The sequence below is a fragment of the Crocodylus siamensis genome, chromosome 15 (assembly GCF_052110815.1).
Source record: "Crocodylus siamensis isolate JL-2025a chromosome 15, ASM5211081v1, whole genome shotgun sequence".
Classification (NCBI taxonomy): Eukaryota; Metazoa; Chordata; order Crocodylia; family Crocodylidae; genus Crocodylus; species Crocodylus siamensis.
In genome coordinates, this window is record NC_143409.1 from 43,187,076 (window position 1) to 43,203,607 (window position 16,532).

The 16,532-nt window shown below is 42.2% G+C and overlaps 1 protein-coding gene across 1 annotated transcript in view; it reads left to right on the forward strand.

Annotated features, from left to right (window-relative positions):
* NPTN (neuroplastin) overlaps window positions 1–16,532 on the forward strand; it is a 94,308-nt gene that overhangs the window by 45,491 nt on the left and 32,285 nt on the right. Inside the window, exon 2 of the mRNA XM_090028760.1 lies at window positions 11,865–12,033. Within this exon, the coding sequence (XP_089884886.1) occupies window positions 11,865–12,033 (169 nt within the window). The remainder of the gene's footprint in view (window positions 1–11,864; window positions 12,034–16,532) is intronic.

Sequence of the window (16,532 nt, forward strand, 5' to 3'; positions counted from 1 at the left end):
AGTCATTCCCCAGATCCTGATGAGCACCCCAATAAAGTTATAGGTGGCCATCAGATCACCCCTGAGCCTGCGCATTTTTTAGGCTTGAATAGCCCCATTGCTCTCAGCCTCTCATCATAAGGTCTGTTTTCCTGACCTCTGATCATGCGCATGGCTCTCCTCTGCACCCTCTCAAGCTTCTCCACATCTTTTTTGAATTGCAGAGCCCAAAACTGGATGCAGTACTCCAGCTGCGGCCTCACCAAGGCCGAGTACAAGGGGAGAATGACATCCTGGGATCTGCTTGAGAAGTATCTATGGAAGCAAGCCAGCATTTTGCTCACTTTACTAGCTGCAGCATCACGCTGAAGGCTCATGTTTATCTTGTGGTCAACCATGACCCCCAAGTCCCTTTCACCGGTAGTGCTAACCAGTGTAGCACTACTGAGCCTATAAGCATGGTGTAGATTTTTCCTCCCAAGATGGAGAACCTTGCATTTTTTGGTGTTGAACACCATCAGGTTCTTGTCCGCCCATTTCATGAGTCTGTCCAGATCTGCCTGGATCACCCTCCTGCCCTCAGGTGTGGATGCTTTACCCCAGAGTTTGGTGTTGTCAGCGAACTTGGCCAGTCCGCTTCTGACACCAGTGTCCACATCATTGATGAAGATGTTAAATAGTATAGGCCCTAGGACAGCCTTGTGGGACCCCACTGGTCACAGCGCACCAAGATGATTGCCTCCCATCAACCACCACCCTCTGGGTCCTACCGTGGAGCCAGTTCCCCAGCCAGTGGATCATAGTGACGTCAAGGCCACAGTTAGCCAGTTTAGCCAAGAGGTGATCGTGGGATACCAGATCGAAGGCTTTTTTAAAGTTGAGGTATAAAAGAGATGTTGTTAAAATCAGTACTTCTGCAGTTTGGCCTATGTACATTTCATACTCCTGCCTGTTCACATATCCATGTCTAGTCAACGCTAAAGTACTCTTTTAGTGGAGTGTATTTGTAGTGGCAAACCGTGAGTGTAAAGCTCCCATGTGGCAGCAGGACCTCCCTTTCTGCCACCACTTGCACTTGTTCTTTCATTCAAAAGAAGGCTTTTGGTGCTTTCAAACAGTCTCTGGAAGATACCTGTGGACAGTCCCAAGTTTCTGCTTTAGCAGTTGCTTCAGAACTTGTGCGTTTCCAGGGTGCACTTTCCACTCTGCTGGGATAGTTATTGTAATGGAGACATGCAGATCTACTAGAAGCTTATGAATGTGTACACGTGCCAGCAGGTTTCCCTGGCACAGCTCCTGCCAGCAGAATCTGTTAAGTTTAGACAGGGCCTAAAACGCAGTCGTTCTTTTGCAATTTTTAAAGCATATCACTGTTCTTTAGCACCTCTACTTCCTGAATACCTATTCTTTTCCAGATTGCTGTAGTACTAAACTTAGAGATGCACACAATGATCACATCCAGACATGTGTGGACATTTGGTTCCCTGGGGACAACTAGTGGCAGTGCACCTTGTGCCTGGGGAACACTTGTGCTATGTGTGCTCAGGTGCGTGGCAGGTTGCACAATAAATGTTCCCAGCAGCCAGCCTTACCTAGGGCTCTGGGGGCCTTCCCAGCAGCCTTTCCTGGGGTCCTGTGCTGGCCCCAGCAGCCTCCCAGGGCTGCAACAATGGTAGTCCTGCTGTGCGGAGCCTGGCTGGCAGTGGAGTGCAGCTCCAACTAGTCAGGCTCTGAATTTGGGCAGCGCACACTGTTGCCGCGTGCACTGCCCTGTTTTTTTTTGTTTTGTTTTGTTTTTTTTTCTCCATGGGTTTTTATTTTTGTTCATGGATATCCAGGGGTCAAAAAAACCCTCAACCCTGTTCCCTTCCACTGAGGAGAACAAGAACTGCAGTATGTGGCACCACGGGTGTGTCTGTGGTGCCACATACCGCACGGCTGCGTTGCCTGGACTTGGCGAGTAAGGGCAAATCAAATAAGAACTCTTGGGCTCTTTTATAAGCAGTGATATCTGTACAGTGTCTGTTGCTATTGACTTGATTTTGTGCAATATGGTGAACGCTGGCAGAACTACCAAACAGCAGGGGTTCTTCAGATCTGTTTCCAGAGATTTGTTGCATTATGGAAAGCATCCAATTTTAATGTTTGTTCCTTTTTCGTATACTCTATTTGGTTCTGGCTGATTTCAGCTCTGCTTTTAGCTTCTCTCTGGAAGTCTTTAGCAAAAAGGGCTCTCTGGCAGCTGCAGAGTACCTGGAAGTATTGTTCCCAACTGACTAATGCTGTTTGATGTATTGTGCAGTTGCTATAACTAATAAATACAGTGCTCATAATTCAGTGCTTTGTATGGCAAGCATCTGACACACAGTTAGTCATTTGCTGTGAAAATGAATTAATTAGCTTTGCCAGAATGTTTAAACAAATCTCCACCTTCTTAGCAGTTGTTCCAGGGTTTTACCCTGAGGTGCAAGTAGCTTTTTAAACCCCAGTTATCCAGTATGGTACGAAAAGAACTTTATTGTCTCTGATTCTAAGTTTCTTGAGTTGCTGCCAGTCTTTTTGCATCCCAAATTCTTCCTCGCTTATAGACTGAGCATGATGTCTCTAGCCTCGTGGTTGGTTCTGTCAGCTAAGCAAGGCAGATTTGAGAGAGTGACCGTAAGTATAGAGCATTATTTTAGGTTGCTGCAGTAGCTGTTCAGGATCCTGGCTGGCATTGCTTTGTGTTGTGTTTTTTGAGGTTGCCTTCTTGACTGTCAGCATTTCAATATGGCTCATAGCAACAGGATTTTGATCTTTTAGAATGAGACTGTCTTCTGCACTGTTTCTCTAGACAGGTGTCATCCTCCATTTATTTGACTGCAAATACAATAGCATGTCTGTATTACAGAGCTGTGGAATAGTTTGGATTTCACCTCCTTATAAAAGTAGACCCTAAGATGGACGTAGAAAGAAGCTAGATTTGCTCATGACTTACTGCTTAGGCTTTCAGATTGAAAAAACTAGGTTCAAATAGGTTTGGGTCTTATACATGGATTTGTACAGGAGGGGAATCTCTCTCTAGGTTCTTCCCCACCCGGCACAGCATTCTTAAAATTTGTCCATGGGACAGTATGACAAATCATGTTCATAACGTTACTTCTGTTGTTGGCAACAGCAGTAGTATGAAACCAGTATGATCCATGTATTAGTTACATTGCTGGGAAGCACTGCAGGAGCAGCAGTCTAAATAGGCTCTTCAGGTACTACTAATTGGAGGTATTTTATGGAATAGAGGATAAATTATTTTTTTTTGTGTCCTTCCATCAGCAGAGGGTTACTCTTGACCTTCTGTCTCTCTTGTGGAAAGAATGAAATGGTTGATGAGGCTAATCTTTGCGTCAGAAGTAAAACTAGTTTTAATATTAATTTTAATTTTGTAAGGAACAGTTGTTTGCCTGATACAGGTTTCCCTTGCCAACCACTGGGGTTAGGTTCCTGAAAGTTCCTGTTTTTGGTAAAACTGCGGTTGGCAAGACAAAAGACGTATGGGGAAAATGACAGGTGGTAGGCTATTGCATGGCCGTGGAAAACTGTGATTACTCAAACTGTATATTGTGGTAGCCAGAATGGTAGATAGAATATTACAAGTGGATACTCAAAACCGTGGTTGGCGAGGGAAACCTGTAATCATAGTCTGCAGCCATTGCTCATAGCATACTTCAGCTTCCAGTGATTGCTATGGATGGATCAGCATTGGGATAGCAACAGGAAACTTGACCTGAACTGACTTTGCCCTGTGCTTTCTAGCAAGAACAGAAATGCTTTGCTAATCTTAAGTGACATTTATGATGTAGTATTGGCTTTCTAGTATGTGCAGTTAACTCATTTGAATTTTATTTACACTAGTATCAGTAACCTGTTGAGTAGCAGAAAAAGGACAGCCTTGGAGCTGCTAAAATAAGGGGGTGTGGGCCAAACTGCCTGATACAGGAGTGAAAAATGGTTGCTTTGTCAGTAGGGTATAGGTTGTACCCATGATGGTCTAAGGACATAGGCAGACAAGGTTCTTTGGGTAAATCTGATGTTTTTTAATTAAGCCAGCTCACATAATTGCAAAGAAACCTTCTTTGCAAGCTTTCGGGCACAAACACCCTTCATCAGTCTATTAATTTCATCCAGGAAGAGCACACACCAACTGCAGATACTTCGTCAGCCTGACAAAGGGTCTTTGTGCCTGAAAGTTTGCAAAGAATTTTTTCCCCAGCTAATTGAGTTGGTCTAATACAAGATATCATATTTGCCCAAAGAACCTCGTCTGTCTCGTCAGTATGCAATGAAAGCTTTACAGAGTGAGTGTCTTGCTCCTGGCTTTCCCTTCCACTTTACAACCAAAATCCATTGTTTTCTCATCTTCATCACTTCTGAAAACAGCTCTTTTTGTTGGGGGAAGTGGGGAATAGTGTATTCGATTTCCTTTTTCTCAGTAGTGGAGGCCAGATGGTGACACTAAGTCCTACATGCTCTGCTGCCGTTGATCCCTGATGCCTGAAGAGAATTTAGCATGGCAGTATGATGGGTTTTGCTGCATAATCTAGTTGGTCAGCTGCATCTAAATCTTTCAGTACACAAAAGTCTGGCTTTTAAAGCAGCATTATTTTTGGTGGGTCACTTGCAAAGTATGATTTGAAGGACAATTTAAAACAAAATCAAGTGCACTGATGTAGGAAAGCTGGTAAATGGAGAAGTTGATCACAGAGGGATTCCATGAACCTCGTACTCGATTGTAATCATGTATGCTTTTTAACCTTTTCTTTAAAAAAAAAAAAAAAAAAAAAGATGCATTACATATCTTTTTAGTATAGTTAATTACTGGATGCTGTTGTTTTCTCGCATGCAGTTTTGTTCTGTATGATGGGGATTTTACTCTTGCATACATTAGACTGGTTGTGAGAGTCTACTCCTTCAGCTGCAGTGAATGAACTACTGCAGGAAAGTAGGTAATTTGTATCCTGGGGAATTCCCTGCCTCCTAAGTTCAGAACAGATGGAAGAAAAGGTCAAAGTAGAGTTTATGGTAGAGTGCTGCATAGGGCAGAAGTTTTGATGTTTCTTCTGTGCTTGATTTTAAATTGGAAAACCGTTCAATGTGAAAAGGCTGAAAATGGACAGAAGTTTTTTAGATGGTTTAACACAAGATAAATTTAAATAGTTCAAGCAGGTTAAAAATATAATTTGCAGTCTCTTTTTCTCATAGCTCTTAGTTGTCATTTCATTGCTTTCCAGTTCTGAAGGGTTGGTGTGTGTTTGCAGCATTAAGCTTGCCTTTTCCAGCCTCCCATAATCCACTTTGCCACTCCAGAGATCCCGCCATAAAATGCTTATCTTGATGGCCCGTCTCCCAAGAACCCTTCCTTGAAAGGGCATGCTGTGCTACCAGAATTAAAACTAACAAATCTTCCGTTGCAAGCGCTGTGTGTTCTGTTCTTTCTATAAAAATCATGTTAACGGCTGTTACTGTAGATACTAATGTCTTATCTAATCCTTTGTCTGTTTTCTGCAACTCATTTGCTTTGTTCTTTATAAGATCTGTTATCTTCTGCTGGTCTGTCACTGCATTTCTGCTGCCCCTCCCTCTAGCTGGGTTTGTCAAGTCGCCCATGTCAGAAACTAAACTCACGGGGGACGCCTTTGAGCTGTACTGTGACGTGGTTGGGAACCCCACTCCAGAGATCCAGTGGTGGTATGCTGAAGTCAACCGGGCTGAATCTTTCAAACAGCTGTGGGATGGCGCTCGGAAGCGCCGTGTCACCATTAACACTGCCTACGGGGCGAATGGGGTGAGTGTGCTGAGAATAACCCGCCTTACCTTGGAAGACTCTGGGACTTACGAGTGCAGGGCCAGCAACGATCCCAGGAGGAATGACTTGAGGCAAAATCCCTCCATAACGTGGATTCGAGCCCAGGCTACCATAAGCGTCCTTCAGAGTGAGTTCAGCACCCTACAGTAGTAGTACTGTAGTAACTAGAGGCAGTCCAGTGACCCTTCTCCTCCCTCCCCCTCCCATGACCCTTGATATAACTACCTGTTGTCTTGTTTTCTGAACCCAAGACTGTTCTTCCAGTTGTAGTGCTTAAGTGTCTGCCATCTTTGTTCTGTGCCTCTCTCCTCCCTAGGATCAAAGGACTTGGGAAAAAATCTGTGGAACTGTACTAGATCTGCTATGTGGAACAAGCCCAGTGTTGGATTTTTGTTTCTCCCCTTCCCCTTTACTTTTGTAATAGGCTTCCAGCCATCCTATTGCTGGCTTCTTCATGAGTGCCTTTCTGTTTTGGTTTGTACGACCCTGATCTAACCTTTTTTTTTTTTTCTTCCTTCCACTTTCTTGGGATTTCTCTGAATGCTTTTCTTGCTTGTATCGTTTTGAGTACATAAACTTCTGTACAAAGCCATCCCTTTTAGTTTTGTGGTTGTTGTTACATGTGAACTTTAAAGGCTGGATTTTTCCATAAAGACATGAAGCTTTTATTTTCTAAACAGCAGCATGTGGCCTAATGGATTCTCTGATGCAGCAGCACCTTACTGATGCAGCTCTTCTGTGGTGTGAAAGAAAATGACACAGAGTAAGGGCATGTTATCAAGCTGATGTTCAGGAGCTTTAGTCAAATGATTCCCCACTGAAAATATAATCTCCCTTTTTAAATTCTTAAGGGCAGAGGGTGCAATTGTTTATAGCCGTTCATTCCCCTCTGAGTCAGTGCGCTGTATACATTCTGCTGGCTTGGCTTTGAGCTTCCAGCCAAGTTTGGGTCTTATTTTCTGAACATGTACACAAACGCTCTTTATTTGCATAGAGAGAATACTGCTTGATCTCTGAGACTTAATGGTCAGTGTACAGTTTGCATCATATTCACAATGGAGTACTTGCAGAGACAATTAAGCTGGAAAATGAAAATGAAGAGCGGAAAGTAAAGGAGAGCGTGTTGTATTGATGTAAATGTTTTAGTGTCTGGAGACTGAGTAGCAGAGAATACATGTTTTCAAGATTGTTCTGGGTATTTGTACAAATAAACCAACATACCACAGAAACATTGTCTAGTTATACTTCAGCTTCACATTCACTAGCCTGATATAAAGTCTCAGTGACATCCATTGAATATATGTGGTTGTATCTAAAGTACTCCATGCTCATAAACATCTGGTAATTTAGTGTTAATTTAGTATGCTCAGGAAAGATAATTTTGAAGTGCCTCAGCATTACAGAAAGGTGCTACAAGATGATGGGTGTGCAGGAAGAGAAAATGGATGACCTGCTGCAGTCGGTACTGTTGGATCAGAGAACCTTGCACTGGAAAATGGAAAGAACATGGATATATGTGGAAAAATAACAGAGAGAGAACCCAATGTCATGGATTTATTTAAAAACAAAAAAACATTGGGTCGTTCAGCTCCCAGTCCTAGTACTTGACCCCTCCCTAGACCTTCGAGGTCGCAAAGGACTTTCACCTTAAGTTAACTCCAATCAGTTACAGTAATAAGAGTCTCTTGGTTTCAGGGAACAATATTCTCTCAAGACAAAGCTAAACTAAATTGTCTTGCAGCAAGTTTAACTTCTCTGGAAGCCTGTTTCGTTTCTAATATGACTCCAGCTTCTGCTGCCCATGACAGTCTATTTTGTTTCCTTTTACTTCTTGCCCACCCACTCTTTTGAGTGGCATATTGGTCTCTTCAACTGCAAAAAAAAAAAAAAAAAAAAAAGCATGCATTTGAGGTGAATCCTTATGAAAACGTCTTCCTGCTCCATTAGGAAATGCTTCCTATAGCCCTCAAACATATAACTGAAACTTTCCTATTTTGGGAGATGGAGGTGGCCTGTTCTCACACCTGCATCCAGTGTTACCTAATTCTTGAATGTATAACATGAATTTGTTGCCAAGTGCCTTGTATTTTTGTTTCACCTTGGTAAGTTCAGTGTTTGTTTTCTCGGAGCACAACATACATTTTAACCAACTCTACTGTGCACTAAAGGAAGTTGATCTGTGGTTTGTGAGAAACAGGACTCTCAAACCTTTAACCTGCAGGTAATGGTACACTGGAAATGAGGAAAGCTGTTTATGGAAGCACAAGCAGTAACTGGAAGGTAGAAGTCCAAGGTCTGAAACCAGCCCAGAACACTTACGCTGTCAAGAAATTTGCTGAGTAGAAGCTGCCATGTAACTTCATGGAGTGCTGTTGCTTATACCATATAAACTGCGCTGTTTATGAAATGAAAGCTTTGGATTCAAATGGTGTAGAAGTATCCTGCTGATGAGGGTCATGATTGCTGACCTCATTTGATTACCAACATGTTGGGATGACAAAGAAAACAAAAGATCACAGCCTGCTTTAATTGTGGCTAACGCAGGTTCAGTGTTTAATTTCAAAGCATAATGTAGGGGTGTGGGGAGGGAGAAGCACCGAGTACTGGTTTTAAATTGTAGAACTAGTCTTGGTTCCAACCAAACATTATGTTTTCCTGCTCTTTTACAGTAAAATGATAGATTCTAGCTCAACGTCAGCTCACTTAGGATCAGTAGTTTAATCAGGACATATGGAAAGGAATCTCCTTATCAAAATCTTCAGTATGTTACTTGGGAAATGGGACAGCTATCTTTTTGAGATCCTTGTCCCAGAGTACCCCTTTAGACAAGGCACTGTCTCCAGCATCTTTAAACAGGCTAGCAGTGCCCTCTTGCTGTTCCGCATTTTTGCAAAATAATGTAATATTAGCATCTCTGACGTATGGCTGCTCACTAAGTGTGATTAGCATGAAGGAGTTTGGTTGCACTCAATCTTTAATGCATACTTGCTTCAAAAATATGCACATCTCATTCCAGTATAGTTATGAAATTGCCCAGTAAGCTGGGGCCAAAAGTGTTCATTTCCTTGCTATTACTTGATTTGGGTCCACAAACTTGGGAGACCAGCTATAAATACTGCACACATTACTGAGTAGTACATAATTGGGTAAGAATAGATCTAAATTGTCAGACATGGCCATTAACACCCCAGATAGCTTGTTTGCTCAGTATTGTGGTTCATCAGCGTACAGTCTGACAAAGCGGACCTAGGACGGTCCATTAGCAATAGAATTTTTAAAAATGTGAAGGAAAGCCATTGCCTATTTTCTTTCTGAATTTTTAGGATACTAACTTTTCTGTTTCAGAGAACTAGTTTTTAAAATAGTTTTCCATGACAATATGATGGCTTTAATGTTTTCTGACAACAGCATGTATGTTTTCCATTTCAGGGTCACTGCAGGCTGCACTGTCCTTTAGCCACCCGGGTAGGTTGTGCACTTTCAGTCCAGCAGCCTGTGGACAGCATTAGACTGTGCTGTACTAACTGCTCTGCTTTAAAAATGTTCAGGTCTCTTGCAGTAGCCAATAAGCCCACCCTACCAGTTTCCTTTCTCAAACGGAAAATACTGTTTAGTTCCTTGACTAAAATAAACACTGATGAGATTTCATTTCATGTTGAATGACAAGATATAAAACAAAGAAGTACAATCAGTGAATTCTAGTGAAGTTGATGGTTTATTTGATTTCAAGAGATTTTATAATGTTGCTTTTATAGCATTTTGTTTAGCTTTTTTTAATGAAAAAGCTTGTGTGCTTATTCAGTAGAGGTGCGATTGAGATGTGCAGAGAGAAACAGGATTTGGCTGGAACAGTAACAAAATGATTTTGCTGCATTAAGGGCCCTGGTAAAAGTCTCATTGCAGGACAGGTGGGGCAGAGTTGCACTTGAACATGGACAGTAGCGATATGCTAAAAGAAATGGCAAAAGGAACTGGGGTGCTTCAGTACCTACAATTTGATATCTTGGACTGGAGAGATGGTACTGTGGCTTCTAAGTAGCTGCAACAGAGAGGTTGCACAGCCAACCTAGTAGAAATGGGGAGGAAAAATATATACAGAAATCAAATGGGGATTTCTCACCCTGCTTTTCTAGACAACAGCAGCACAAGAGGGCAGGTACTGGATCGCTGGAGAAATGAGTGTGTTCATGATGGGGAAAACAAAACAACCTTCATGGTGCCTATAAATTATTTTTCCATTCAGTTTAATAATTTGCTTTCCAAGTGCTTTACAGGTGAGCCTTCAGAAGACTGCCTAGTAGGACTTAATCACTGTTCCAAATGTATTAAGATAATTTTCAGCCAGGTATATGGAACTTGCTGGTCTAATTGTTCTTCCCTGATCTTTTTTAAAACATTATTATGCATTGTTACTGGGAGCTATATGAATGTTTCCTATAACAAACAATCAACCCCAACCCCCACCCCCAGCTCTCTCACCAACATACCTTTCAGCCTTTGAGCTGCTTCCTTTTATACCAATTTGAATGCAAAAGGAAGTCCTTGTGTTTGGAGAGAGGAGAGCACGGTGCTTTCTGGAAGTGTCAAATGGATTGAACAGTTATTAACAGGTCTCTTTTAAAATCCTTTTGCATTTAATTTAAGAAAATGTAATGCAATCAGAGCATGCACAAATTGGTCCCGCACTTTTAATGCAATCCCTTAATAGTTAACATCGACATTGTACAGTACCAGCACTGGTTTTGAAAGCCTTGCTGCAAAAGGTTCATCCATTTCCTTTACAATTCTAATTTCTCATACTCAGCCTTACTCTTTTGTGGAACGTTTTGACGTTTAGATAAGATCTCCTGATCTTTCCAAATGGCAAAACTGTTTTTTACAGGGGGAGAGGAGAGGAAGGGAATTGACTTTTTTTAATAATCTGGCTGCCCTGCTTTTAAAATGTTCTTGTTCTAGTATTCAACAATTGGGCATGATGTTGCTTTAATAACACTCAGCATTCTAATTTAAGGACAAGGTTCACAATTTAGAAATCCTGCTACTCCTGTAAGGCCTTAACAGTGTCTGGGCTCATACCTTTTATAAGTTCAGATCCTGCCAGTTAAAATGCCAGATATGCAAGGTTTCAAAAAACAATTGACCTCTGCAAACAGTCTGTGTAATGCTTGTGTGTCTCATGGGGCTTCAAATGATACTTTTCCCCCTTCAAAACTCACCTCCTAAAATTTAGCAGGCAAAATTAAACTGCACACTTCTCTTTTTTAATATTAATTAGCAATATAAACTATAGGCAGCTTTCAGCTGCCCAAAGTTGTGTCTCATCTATCAACTGATTTAAGCTGAAGAACTGCTCCAGTTTTAGCCATCAGTGACGAGCCACTGGTGTAGCTGCCACGTTTCAAATCTTAATGGAGAAGCTTGGCATAGTGTATCGTTACCTTTCTATCCCAGGGTATTAGTGCAGCTACAAGGATAACCATAATGGAAATATCCCTACTTTAGACAAGGCATTGTTCACTGGGAATCTCAGGAAATGCATATTATTCCTCAGCACAGAGTATTGACTTTTTTTGAAGGCTTTATCTATAGAGCTTTCACTTCATTCCTCTGACTGACTAAAGCTACTGAATAATATCCAGAAAAAAATTACTTCCTTAAGAGATGAAAAGAAACTGATTTTTTTTTCACTTACATAATCCTCAGCTACCCAGATTCCATTGCATAAAATAAAACAAAGGCCAGATTTAAATATATGTATTTCTCTGCAATGTTTAGAGGTTGCCTTTACCTTGTAAATGAACAATATAAAAATAATTGAACCACTTTTTCCATGTAGGGGAGCCAGTCCTTCAACTGTTGCCTTCACTAGTGCTCAGCTGTTTTGGTTTTTTTTGTGTGACTTTCTTGATGTCTCCCAAAATAGTGAAGCAGTATTCCTTGTGTAGTCTTTTTTCCCTTCCCAACTCTCCTCTGAACCGTAGACTAGAGTTTGTGGAGCAGTTGTTAGCTGAGATTTTATGACTGTTTAATGTATACTTTGTTTCAGAGCCCAGGATCAATGCCAGCGATGAAGTGACCATTCGCCCATCTGCGATCCCCATCATACTGCAGTGCAACCTCACCACAAATCCCAGCCCTCTCCAAAGCAGCTTTTGGATGAAGAACGGGGAAGAGATTCCTGGCACTAGAAAGAATACCAACACTACAGAGTACAAGTAAGCCTGTAACGAGAGTCACTCTGCTGTCACACTGGAGCTTTCCAACTTGCAATTGTAGAGACGAGAGGTCGGGACTCCGAGGTTCTGTTTCTGGTTCTGCTACAAGATGGCTGAACACAGTGCACAAGACTTCTACAGTGGAGGGTCGCACCATTTCCAGGCTGAGGGGAACAGTTGAAGAGTTTGAGAAAAGTAGTTCTGAAATACTGCAGTGCTTTTTCCACACCCCTTCCCCCCACATAGAGATGATCATTAATTCATGCCCTGGCACTCCCATTCAAATACTGCAGTATGTGTATTTTGATACCTGTCCCATAATTCCAAGCACAGCTACTTACAACTTCTTTGAAGTAGGTTTGCAACATATGAACCAGGATATGTAGACCTTAAATTCTGCTGGGAAAGGAAACTATGATATTGTGCCACATTCTGTTACATTACAAGATGTCTATTTGCATCTCTCTGTCTCTTTCTCTTTGTGGATTGAGTTGCCGTGGAGAGCTGAAACTACTTTTGCTTTGGTGGTTCTAGACCTTGTTTAAAGTAAATCCAGGTCTCTGAAGTATAGACAGGAGGAGACTGAACTCTGTTTAGAGCTAGTGCAGTACAGGTTTCCCTCACTCTATGCTGTGCACATCCTGGAAAACGGCGCATAACTGGAATTCGCATAAAGGGAGCCCACTTTACAATGTAACAAATAGGGATATGTTCCAAGACCTTAACTGTACTGACCCCCAGACCCATTTTTACCACTTTTACAAGACAATTTGGGTACTCACCAACAGCAGACAGTACACACAAGCACAGGGTGTTTGGTGGTGAATGTGGGGATGGCAACTACAGAAACACATCGCAGACAACGAGCAAGGAGCACAGATCCACGCAGGAGACTATATCTTTGTGTGCATCACTCCCACAATACACCTCACAAAGCAGCTGACTGCAGGCTTCCACCATACCAATTGCATAAGAATGAATTTACTTTGCATATAATGAATTTTTGGTATAAGAAGGGTCATCACATAAGAGCAAATTTGCACATACAGAACCTGCATAAAGTGAGGGAAACCTGTAGTACCTGAGCCTGTAGCTAAGGTTACAAACAAGGCACGTTTCTCCCTAGAGAAACCATTTTCTTTTAGGGACCAAGTGCAGTCATTTAGACATCTATCTCCATTATCGTAGTGCAGACCCTAAAAAGATTCATGGAATAAGAAATGCTAACAGTTTGTTGTGGGACATTGTAAAGTGTATCTGAACAGTTGTCCTGGGATTGCATTATTGAATTAATGGAATAAAAGTGGCAGTGTGTTTAGCTGCTCACCAAACCTTGATTGGTATATACACAAGTCCCTTTCCAGTCCTGGGACTTCTCTGTTCTGGGACAAATATAATGTCTGTTCCTAGCCTATTTTCTTGCATACAGTAAGAATCAGTGCTGTAAGTGCCACAATTCAAGTGTTGCCTGAAGAAGAGTCCCCTCAGTATGCTTGTATATTACATCTCTCAGTTCCCTACAGGAGAATTTCTACATCTTGTATGGCTAGAAAAGACATAATTCAAAAGTGCAAATTCACAAGCATATTCTCTATATTTGAGTAGTGGGAATTGCCATGAAAAGTTGTGTCCTTTTAGGCAGTCATTGGAAGTCTTATGAATTTAACCATGTCCTCAATCCACTCTGTAGTGGAATGCATCTTCTTCAACTACTATGGTTCCTTTTGTTGCCACAGCAGAGCAAATGGAGCTTTCCTTTTAAGTCCTTGGGTTAGCTCTTTCCTTAGCATAGTTTTCTTCTAAGTGGTGGGGAGTAGCAGAGAATAGCTTGGTGTAGATAGTATATCCTTAACATGACAGCTTTTAGTCCTCCCCAGATGGTATTGAATCCAGAGCCCCATAAGAACTTCAAGACATGCCTCCCACCCAGCTATCATCCCAGAAACCTGTGTCCACATCTGGTACCTTCTGTATCAGGGTGGTACCTGCAAGATAATTCAGTGTCTGATTTGCTGTGCCTTCACTCCCTGTGCTAAAGGGAAGAGACAAGTAAGGCTCCCAGCTGATTTATGCTGAGATTCTTTGACACTAAATGGGAGACCATTTTATTGCTCTGACTTTGGGCCTGCCTTCTCTTACAGGCTTGAGAGTTCAAATTTCTCCACCTCTGCTCTTGCAGAAAATTGCTTACCCAGTACTGGCTAAATCAGAAGCTGTAGAAAGACCTTTCTGGGACCTATTTTATGGATTCTGTAGCTCTGGTGACAACACAGGAAGCATCTGCCTTGGCACCTGTTCACTTTGACAGGTGCCTAGGATACAGCCCCCAGTTCTGTCTTCTGGACGTGGCAGGGGTGTGTCTCAACACAGCTAAACCCTGCAGCCACTTTGAGAATAAAAGAAAGATCAGCTCTATCTCTATACTCTGTATCGCACTAAAGCTTCAAACTGACCAGTGACACGTATCTCCATAGCTAGATTTCTCAGCAGAAGGCTTCTTGGGATCTCAAATGATAAGACGTCCATTAACACCTTTCAATTTGTCTGAGTGGATCCCAGCTCCTAAGGTTACTTGGCATTTGGCTACATATTCGTCTACTGTGTGACTGGTACCTGGCACCTATACTGACTTCCCTGGTTGCAGTCCAGGCCTTCCCCACCTGCAGGTTTGTCTAGACAGGTATTGAAGAATGAGGGTCCCTTGACCATCCTGGGACCTCTGGTTCTTCTGCAGTGCCTCAGACCCAGACTTCATAGGAGGGATCTAATGCAGGACCATCATGAGCTACACAGTGGCCTTATGTACAGGACTCCATACCTGGCTGGTGCCATGTTCTCCCTCACTCTTGCATTTGCTTTTTGCTCATCTGACAACTTTTCTTTCATTGCGCATCTTGTCAGCACTGAGAATATCTTTGCGCTAAGATCATTCCTGTCTGAGGAACAGGATGAAATTCTCAGAGGAAGCGTGAAGACTCCTTAGGGGCATGTGTCAAAATTGGTACCTCCTTCCCCCCCTCCCCTTTTTCTCTCCTCCTGATAAACATAAATAATTTCAGGATCTGTTCGGCAGAACAGCAAATAACTTGCCAGCTACAAACAGTTATGGGTTATAGCACCAAAAACATTTGTATTGCAAACATAAGGTGACTTTTTTACCTACTGCCTCAAGCATTCTTAACACAGCCAGACAAGGTTCTTTGGGTATGTCCAATGTCTTTTATTAGACCAAGTAAAATGGTTGGAGAAATTCTTGTTTGCAAGCTTTTGGGTAAAAAAGGCCATTCATCAGGCTGAGGAAGTGTCTGCAGCTGGTCTATGCTCTTCTAAAAGATACTGAATTTACCCAAAGAAACTTGTCTGCCTGTGTGTCCTTTGACCAACGCTGCTACAACCTACACCCCTTAATGTAGCCAAGAATTTGTCTCTCCAGGCTTTCATCCCTATTGGGATAGGGGGGAGCAAGACCACATGTGCTCTGTTGTACCTAAAGGACCTCACTTCTTGTTAGGGCACACTGGCAAACTTGCAGTGGCGTTTGCCTCTAGATGATGAAATCAGAACAAGTACACAGGGCTTGGGAGTTAGTTCACAATTTTAAAGGCTTTGGGCAATAGAAAACACCGTTCTCTACATGAGTATCCTGTAGGTGAGAGCAGCCCATCTGGCCTGTAGAGCTTCCCAGCCTCTATTTTAAGGGCCTCTCTCAAACTATTAAATAATGATACCACATTGACGTAACAATCAGCAGGGCAGTCAGTTGGCACCTGAATGGGACCTGGTGTGTTCACTGCCCTGTCACAGGCTTTCCGTCAGCCTGGCCGACTGCCTCAGCAGAGCAGCTTACCCAGCACAGTTTGTTTGGAGGCAAGTGAGGGAGTGCTCAGAGTGCCAGAACAATTCGTTTTGGAAGCAATTGCACACCTGTTCATATGTTGGTGTAAAACCATTTGATGCCCCTTTCAGCTTTTGTAAATTCATTCCTTTCTCCTTTGCAAAGCTTGCAAAGAATTTTTCCAACTATCTGAGTTGGCCTAATAAGACATCAGATTTGCCCAAAGACCCTTGTCTTCTTTTTTCCCTGTAGCACAAAATACAAGGGATTTTGCTTTCCTCTTCCCCACCCTCCCACATCCCACAGTGACGAGTTTTTAAAGGGCCTGCTTCTTTTTTTTTTTTTTTTGCCCTTAAATTAGTAGATTAGTGAGCACTCTTATTTGACAAACCCATTTAGGGCAACTGGGAAACGCATCTTTCTTATCATGCTGAAGACTTCATTCCTGGTGACAGTCACATCAGCTCAGAAGTAAAAAAAATTATGCATTAGTGGCTGACCCATGATACATACTGTTCCATAGGGTCACATTTCTCCTCTGAGTAGGTTTGAATGGTGGTTTTTGTTGCTTTTTTTTTTTTTTTTTTTTTTTTTAACTTAAACCTTCCTGTGCCCTTCCCTGAAGCTCCATTCACTTCTTAGTTGGGAGACTAAACTGCTAGGT